This window comes from Sinocyclocheilus grahami, unplaced genomic scaffold, assembly GCF_001515645.1.
Source record: "Sinocyclocheilus grahami isolate Dianchi unplaced genomic scaffold, SAMN03320097.WGS_v1.1 scaffold752.1, whole genome shotgun sequence".
Taxonomy (NCBI): Eukaryota; Metazoa; Chordata; class Actinopteri; order Cypriniformes; family Cyprinidae; genus Sinocyclocheilus; species Sinocyclocheilus grahami.
In genome coordinates, this window is record NW_015505931.1 from 157525 (window position 1) to 167270 (window position 9746).

General features: G+C 38.9%; 1 protein-coding gene across 1 annotated transcript in view; it reads left to right on the plus strand.

Moving 5' to 3' along the window:
• The first annotated feature begins 5176 nt into the window (after positions 1–5176).
• Positions 5177–9746, plus strand: part of grb2a (growth factor receptor-bound protein 2a) — a 12833-nt gene continuing 8263 nt past the window's right edge. The window contains exon 1 of the mRNA XM_016245351.1: positions 5177–5212. Within this exon, the coding sequence (XP_016100837.1) occupies positions 5177–5212 (36 nt within the window). The remainder of the gene's footprint in view (positions 5213–9746) is intronic.

Here is a 9746-nt window from a genome sequence, read left to right on the forward strand (position 1 = left end):
TACATCTACCTCTGCAGAGAAAGCAAATAACTGGTATGATTATAACGGCAAAGTACTAGAATGTCGAATAGCGGAGTGAACAAATAATTTAAGTGAATCGTTCGTTCAATCCCTTGCACTGACTCGTGTTTTGTTCGTCCAAGTAAGGGCGTGACTCCATTTGCCGTCAGCAAATAATATTCGAGTGTGGGCTTGTGGAAGGAGATTTTCATTGGTTGGATCGTTTGAACGAATACGCCCCTTTACTGAACGAGACTCGGAGAATTGTCACTGAACCATTGGCTTCGAATACAATTCGTGAATGATCTGGAGGAATGAGGCATATCGTTCAATCGCGTTGACAAGGAGAGCGGCGAGGAAGAATTATGACCACACACACACACACACACACACACACACACAATTCACATGACGTAATGACGTTTACTGAAACTCATTACTATTTTATTTAGGCTATTCTATTTATAGTATTGCTCATATTCAAATTAATGCAGTTGAATGACCTGTTTTGTTGTCAGTTAACAAGTAAAACTCTCTCACTAGAGCTTTCTTTGTAGACTTGTAGGGACATAGATTGTATTAAAGGATAATGAGTTTAACGAATCGGTTGAGTGAATGATTGACTCAAACACTCGTACTGAAAAGGCATCTGAATGAATCAGTAAGCGAATCATCTTAGTGAATCGATTCGATTGATTCGAATCACTGGCATGATTCTACCTGGCCTAAAACCTTCAGCATCCATTTAAAAAGTCTGTAACAACAGCATATAATAACTCAAATCAACTCATCAGTTTCTAGGTTGGCCGTCTCCCATTGACATTTGTGCTCATTGTGTTACGTGTCCTCAATCTGAGCATAGACAAAAATCCTTACCAATACACTAGATAGCTTTGCAACAAGCATGTTGCTTGCTTAATTTTCATATCAGACAGTCTTAAACAGATTTAAAAACAAGCCTCGGCTGTGGTAAGTTTATCTGGGTAACGTAAATGTTACCAGTGTGTCGAAGTACAACCAATAAGCCTAAAGCAACAGCGTGCCTAGCAAACAAACATGTTACTGAACAACTAGCCTTAAACAACTAGCAATATTTGACAATAGCATATTTGCCAACATAGCGTTAAGCAATGAGAATTAAATAAGAAACTTAGCAGGAAATGTTGCTTAATAATATATTTATGGGGGAAGCATCACCCCAAGCTCACCAAGTGAGGAACCAGAGGAAAATGTGATCAGCTGAGAATCAGCTGATGCAAGCTTGACTCACGTGACCTTCCAGACCTAACGCTAACACTTAATTTATGATCTTGTCTTTGAACCTCACTGACTCACTGAACCAGACTGGATTTAACACATCTTGTACAGCCTTCTGTAGATGTCTGTCTGGAGCGTGTCAGCCTGTGATTAACTGTTTGGCCTTTAGGGGATGTTTGGACTTGTAATATCATGGCTGATGCCAGTCTGATATCATTGGTGGTGGCATTTATTTATTTACAGAGGAGTAAGAGTAAGACAAAACACAGATTCATCAAAATGCTTTAAACATGTGTTGAAGTGACTCAAACCTTTCGTTGTGGAAAAAATCTTGATACAGATCTCTAATAACAAAATAACAAAATGTTGAGTTTGAATCTAGTCTCAGCTGCTGAAGGCCTTTAAATTTCTACCAGTAGCAGCTCTCCATTGCCCCTGAACACAACAATAATCTGTTTATTACTGATATAAATCTTAGGTAGGCCAACCTGCTGAGAAGGGTACATGCCAGACATGTGGTCAAACTTTTGGATTTAGAGGATATTATTATTAGCCCAATATGGTTTGCCTGTATTGTTCTTTTAGTAGGCTTCTATGATTAACACCGACCGAATTATAAGAGCCTGCAAAATCTCACCCCCTGCCACTATGCTTCATTTTCCATTTTTGTCTCAAGAGCAATTCTTTTTGCTTCCTTTGTCTTTCATAAGTGCTTTAGGCACACTGGACCATATTTCCTAGAAAATTTTTAATGGCCTACATTAGCCAGATTGGTTGTGCAGTGTGAACATTTCTTTTTAAAGAAATGTATAGTTTTTTTTAATATAAAAAAAAAATCGTACTGACCCTAAATTCGGTAAAAATGCTTCATATATACAGTATTTATTATTAAATAGCCATAGTAATGTGTAGATTGTTTTGGATAACACATTAATTAATTACTTTATTTCATTTTGTACGATTTGTTTGGAACTTGAGTAACAAAAACATAGAAAAACAGTTTCATGTTATACTTGAGATCAAGAGAAAATATTCAAAAATAGTCGACTAACTGTTAGTCGACGAGAAGAAGCTTAGTTGATCCAAATTTTATTAGTCACAGGGACAAAAAAAATTACAGTACATCAGTCAGGACATCCAAACGGATATTTCATTTGGGACATCAAATGTGACTTATCTGAAACATGTAAGTTGTAGCATCATTACATGGCAGCTCACTCTAACGGTAACCTTAAAAATGTGCACTATTCAAGTGTTTGTGAGGAGTGTGGAAGCTGAATAGTAGTGCACTCACTGCATGACAGTTATCTTGGAGGCACCGGTGCGATCATTTGCATTTAACTTAAAATACTCTGTCATTTTTGGTCATACAGATAAAAATAATAAAATACATTTTTCGAATCTGTAAAAGGTCCTTTATTTGTGTACACTCACAATAAAAACAAAATGCTGTGCTTTTGTAAAATGATGAAAGCAAACGGTGCGTTTTCTGCCATCTAGGTCTCTGTGAATTTGAGCTGTAATAAAAAAAAAATTGCAACCAAAACTCCATGCTTGCCTCACAGACATGAAAAAAATATCTATAGAAAGCTAAATGTCTACTTTTAAATGAACCAATTCAAATGGAAATATATATATATTTTCAGATTATGTAATCCGTATGAAATGTGCATGTCCACTGTGGAGATGACGAGTCAGTGTCGTCGACTTCATCACTGCAGCCAAAAATGAATTATTATAATGTTAAGTCAGTCTTCTTGCTGTTTTTTCCTTGATGCATTAAAGGGGTCATATGATGCGATTTAAATTTTTCCTTTCTCTTTGGAGTGTTACAAGCTCTTGGTGCATAAAGAAGATCTGTAAAGTTGCAAAGACTAAAGTCTTAAATCCAAAGAGATATTCTTTATAAAAGTTAAGAGTCAACCACGCCTACCTAAAATGCCTCATTCTAACACGCCCCCACATGTCTACGTCACGATGTGGGAAGATTTGCATAACGCCGCCCAAATGTTCACGCAAAAAAACAAGGCGTAACTTTAATTCTTGCTGTTGCCGCCGCTGCCATGTTGTGGAGTCGCTCAAAAAAAAGCTAAACTACTTGTGAAAGCGAAACTACTTTGTTTGGCCTTTGAAAAGAAGACGATATCCGCTTCGTCATGCCTAGAGCTGATCCGTGCTGGTCGCTGAGGAAATACATCAACTTCGCGCTGTGGATCGCCGGATCGGCTTTCACCGTGGACGAAGCGGAGTCCAGCCCGGGGTCGTCACATGTGGTTGCCGCTCCTTCGTCGAATCCATCGGCTGCTACTCACTCTAGCCCGCCGTGTGTGGAGCTGTGTGTTTCGTTGTGAAAGTGAAAATACTTTGTTTGGCCTTCCAAAAGAGGACACGTCTAGTAATCAGTGGTTAAGTTGTATTTACAACACTGTTCCAGAACAGTTCAACCCAAATATTCAGATGTGTGCAGCACATTTTATGGAGGACTGTTTCCTGATCCTGGAAGAGTAGACTACAATGCTGGCTGTTCTGACTCACAGACTGTAAGTACGTTTTCATTTAAAGGATTTGCCACTGATGATTCAAACGCAAGTTTTGAGCAGTGAAGAGTAACACATGTTGTTTGTCATTTCTCCAATCACAAATGCAGACAATGAAATGTGTTTATGCGTTTTAAGGTTAAAGACATGGTTTTATGTTTACGCGGCGTGGCGCGATGCAACGCTATGTATAAAAAGACAGTATAAGTCATTATAATCTGTAATTATGTCCCCACTGGATGCAACAAATGCCTCGTTTATAATGGGTTTTAATTGTTTTTGTCTCGTCGCTCCGGCCGGGACACAGCATCACAGTTTGGTAAGGGGCGTAACATTTCCGTCACAAGCTTGAGGTATTCGGCCAATCACAAAGCACTGGATAGCTGGCCAATCAGAGCACACCTCGCTTTTCAGACCGATGAGCTTTGTAAAAATCGACATGTTTCAGAAAGGCAGGGCATAGAGGAGAAACAATAATGTACAGTATGTGGAAAGTAATATGTTTTTTTAACCTTAAAACGCATAAATACATTTCATTACACCAAATACACAAAATAATGTTATTTTTAGCAACATCATATGACCCCTTTAATTATATTTCCCTGAAGATAAATGTCATTATATATCCTGCTCTGTACTTTGAGAGGGTTGGTAGAAATGGGCAGGACAGTGCACTCTGTCTTTTGTAACGTTTTCTTTCAATATTCCAAAGCAATTGACACTAGTTGTAAAAAGTGGGAAAAGCTAATTTTATCCTCTACATGAGCAAGATATTGATGTTGCGCCTTAGAAACTGGATTACCGTTGTGTGTGACTTGCACATATAAATACACTGGACATGCCTTACCTTGCCTATCAAGCACAAACTCTAAGGAAATATAATGACTGAAACCCTCAAGATATTTCTGTACTAATGCACAGCATGACCAGAAATAGCCAATTCATTGAATCAATTGCACTGATGACAATTTACTAATAAAAAATAAAAAAAGGTTTTGGTACTTGTTTTGAGGATGTGAATGTAGAGATTAAAAGTAAGTGTTGTAGTTACAAGTAAATCCCCTGTGAAAAAAAGACGATGATGAGACGGTAGTGAGGATTTGGGTAGAAAAACATGATTCCAAATGTAATGCAGTGGAGACTTGTTTTGTGTGTGTGTGTGTGTGTGTGTGTGTGTGAATTGTCTTGGGGTTTCTATGAACAGAGCTTGTCAATGTTAAGAGCAGGCTGGATGACAGTCAGATTTGGTTAGAGGCCTTGCGACTCTGCTCTCTCTCTGCATGGTGATGTCAACACCTCCAGATTTACACTCTATCTTAACCAGGCATGCCATGACAATTACGAAAACCAGAAGTTATTAAATTTCATTGAGAGCCGATAACATGAATGCAACAAAGGGCAAGGGCTCCTCAGTCATGGTATTGAAGGTGGGAGAAAAAATTACTTTGCACCAGTCTTCTGCTGTCAAATCCTTGTACTTCCTGCAGAATTTTAGTCTGTCCTTGATGTTTTTATTGGAGACAAGTGGCTTCTTTGCTGCCCTTCTTGACACCAGGCCGTTGTCCAAAAGTCTTCACCTCACTGTGCGTGCAGATGCTCTCACACCATTCCTGAGCAGGCTCTGCACTGCTGGTGACACGATTCCGTAGCTGGCTGCAAGTGTATCTTTGGAGGTAACCATTTCTAACAAGAACACAATGATTGGAAGTGCTTCTTCCCTCCTTTTATAGCAATCAGTCTGCTCTTACAATCTAATTAGTATGATAGTGATTTTACCTGACCAGTACTCATTCATACTTGCACATGTGCTGCTGATATAATTAGTAAATTATTGTTAAGCTGGTCATTTTGTGTCAGGATCAAAAAACAGTGAAATTAGCTTTTTTGTGTGTGTGAAAAGTTACTTTTTTGGCCAATGATTTAAAATACATCTGATCACTCTACACAATAATCTAGTGACCAGTGGATTGGAAAAATAAACGCGATAGCGCGATAAAAATGTAATCGATAGTCTAATAAATCATGGATTCGCTAGTGTTGTCTGCTCTGCAATGCTCTTTACCTCATCTCCGGCGAAGGGATTTTGCACACAAAAAAGGAAAGCCCTGCCCTGCATGAACATGCAGTCATTAAGGTCCTGATGGATCTTATATCTATAAAATGGATTTCTGTGTGCGAGGTTACAAACGTTTATGTTCCTTTTCTACGTGCGTCTCTCAAAAATGCACTTAACACCAACGCGAAAGTATGTTAAAGGGATCAGGTCTTATCGGGTCCATTTGGAAAAAGGCACTCCTCGAACCCGCTTGGGTCTCGGGTCGGACCTCGGGTTTTTGGATCCAAGTGAACCCGTGAAGACCTATACTTCAGAGTACTTTGATACTTTTGCCCATCCTGGCTAGCAACCAAAAGTGCCAAAAAACTGTATGAGGCTTAAATGGGTATTTCGCACAAAAATGAAAATTCGATCAGCATTTTTCTTTGTTCTGTGGAACATAAAAAAGTACAGCATGTGTCGGAACCGAAACGCCCATTGTCATAACTGAATGACAGCTCCGTAGAGAATGCATAGAGAGAAAAGATGGTATCGATTTTACCTTATAAATTCGAGCCCGAGTCTGATGATGAAACGTCTGAAGTAGCTGATCAACCAGACACTTCGCAAGCACAACTGGAACAGGGTGTTTCTCAGTGGTAAGTGTCAACTTAGTTTGTGGAGGTTATAAGACATGACAGCAGCATCATTTAGGGATGCACCGAATGTTCGACAATCAAAATTATTCACCCGAAAGTGCTTTTTTGCTATTTTCGGCTGAATAATTTCGGTTGCCGAACATGCGGAGCATCCCTAAAGGATGCTGCTGTCATGTCTTATAATCTCCACAAACTAAGTTTGTGAAAAGACGGTTTAAATTTTACAGAACAATGACATTTTTAATTACGCGATCAAATAACTTTAAATGCAGAAAACATCGGCAGTGTGAAAACATTTTAAAGTGTCTGAGAAAGACGCAAAAATGTCCGTTTGCAGACACTGTTCTGCTGAATTATATAGAGGAGGTACATCTGCAAAAACGTACAGCACGACAAGTTTAATTTATCATTCAAAATCAAGACAGCATGCAGATTGCGAAAAAGATACGGCAGCAGCAGCAGTGAAAGGGAAATTTCCTGCTCCCAGTCCCAGCACACCCACTCCATCTGTGATCCAGAAGTCACAAACCACATTCAACAACATATAAAAACGAAATAATCTTAAGAGTAATTTTATGAACAAATGTGGAAAATGAAAAACGTAAATTCCAGTGTAGTAAAACAGTCAGCAGGGGGTGCTGCAGCACCATCAGCACCCCTAGTTCCCGCGGGCATAAGTAGGCTTATGTCTAGGACAATTATTTTGTAGGTTCATCCACTTTTTTGCAGTCTTTTCAGTGCACTTTTTTGTAGTAGGCTTACAGAGTACCTTACATTCTTTCAGCAGTCAATTATGGGCCTAATATAGGCTATTCAAGAAGGGGGGGCTCAAAGATGGCCAAATACAAATATTTATTTGTTTTATGTTATATTTTGCTTTGTTGGTGTAATCTCTGCTGAAATGTTTAAAAAATGTGCAATGTTAAATATTTTTAAATTGTAGTTTTGTAAAAAAAAAAAAATCTTTGAATAGCAAGACAAAATAGTAAAAAGCACATTTTGACTTTAAAGGTGCAATAGGTGATTGTCTTCAGAAACATTTTTTGTTATGCTGGTTGAAAGTCTCTTCACATCCCGATAGCAATCGTTATGTTAAGTGGTCTAAATGTATTTGTCTGTATTTATATATTCTGTGGAAGGTGTAGGATCAAGGAATGTTCGTCCAATCAAAACGCTCGGTCAAAGCGTTTTAATATGCTTTCCTACCTGCCTGTCAACGTATGTATTAGCATACCTCTGCGCACCCAGTTCGCGCAGACAGGATACGTCATCAGCGCGTTCACGCACGCTGTGCAGACAGAGCGAGGATGGCAGGCAAACATCAACAACCCGATCTTCCTTCCTGGTATTGTAGTACTTTTAAAGATTTCTCACCGCATACATATTTCTCACTGACCATTTTCATTTCGGTGCATCACTTGAATCATTGATATAATTTATTTAGGTGCACATGTGGGAACTGTATCAGAATGCCAAGCGAAGATGAAAACCTATGACAGGTAGTATTATACGTTTCTGCATTAGTTGAGCATTAGACGCCTATTTTATAGAGAATTAAGTGTATTTTGCACGATTGCTAGAAAATATAGGCTAAGTATCAATTATTAATCGTACTTACAGTTTGAGTTTCAGAGGAGTCAGCTGGTCCAAATAAACTGAGCACTGATCCATCTTTCAAGAGCAAGCGTTTTGTGAATCCCGCATTGAGCTCCCCGAGATTAGAGAAGCAGTCGTCAGTAAAATGATGGGAACACGACAAAAGATTGGGCTTATACTGCTGTGGTATCATTGAAAAATGTCAAACACTGATTCTTTTCAGCCTCATCATTCGGAAGTGAAAATAAAACTTTCACAGCGTAGGACACAGTGTCTCCTCAACATGATGTTAACCACACAGAAATGCTACAGTGTTTGAAGGCGGGGTCAAGTTGTTCACGGCCGGTGTTAAGAGATTTTTGGTTTCAGAAATGTTCTTTAGTGGGTGGAGCATACATGAATATTCATTCTCGGACATGCACGTGGAACTGAGAATTTTAGTTCACGCTCCTTGTATCTCAGCAGGTTTAATGGAATATTTCAAAAAAGGTAAATCTATTCTCAGCGTTGCACAAACTTATGCCTAAACTATATTTGTTCATCATTGTGCCATGTTTTTAGTAGTTTGCACATTTCGTGCAGTCGTCCCTGTAGCAACCTGTAGCTATTAGTATCGGTAAAATCCACGGTAAAATCCAATCTTTCAACCTCTAATTTTAAGCATTTTTTTGGTTCATGTCAGTGGTAACAAAAATGGTTTGCCTTTAACATGGCAGAAATAGCTTTTATTTTTTGTTACTTTATCATGTTGGACCTAATTAGGTCAACTCGTTGTACTCTTTGGGCAAAAAATGCACCATCAATATCTAAAGTGTTTCTATATTTTGCTACGGTATGAACCTCTTTCCCACTTTCTTGCTGTTGCTGTGCACTTTCTGCCTAGCAACAGTGCTTTGCTGCGGGCATGATTTCCTCTGAATAGGAATTTAGTGGTTGTGGATTGGGGCCGGCTAACATCTCTGAACCACCAACCTGTGTTTATAATTTGGACTTGGTTTTGGCATCACATTCAACTATCTGTCTGCTGTTTTTTTTCCCTTAAAGTCACCATGAAATCCAAATAGAAAATTCTTATTTTTTAATGGAATACTGTAGTGTTTATTATAATTTATCCGTGCACTTCATTATTTATTTTTTATTCATGTGCCCTCGTAATCTTTAATCAAAAACGTTAACCTCCCCTCCCCCTCAAAACGACTCATCTTCTCTTCCGGTATCGAGCTATGGCACAAGGGCAGAGCTAGTGACGTGAGGGGTAAACGCTGGGATAAACAACAGGGGGAAAAGCTGAAGCTGATGCTTCACTTTATAGCACTGACATCAGTCATGAGGGAGTACGTTACCCCTAAACATTGAAAAGATATTAGGATATTATGACAACATTACTCTTAGGACATCGTAAACTAATTTTTTTCATGAATATGACTTAACCTGATGGAGGACGTACTCAGTCATTCAGGCAGTCTCTCTCTCGCGCGCGCGCTGTTTAGGCATGTTTTGTGCCGTTGATCGTCATCGTCATCCTTAATAAATAAAACATTTATTCATGCTTGGGGGTCGGCTGTGAATCCAGTGGCAAGAAATCCCCCACCACTAACTGCAAACTGGAATTCAGATCTGCCTCCATTTTGTTAGCAACGCCCCAACTTCCAACGATCCAAT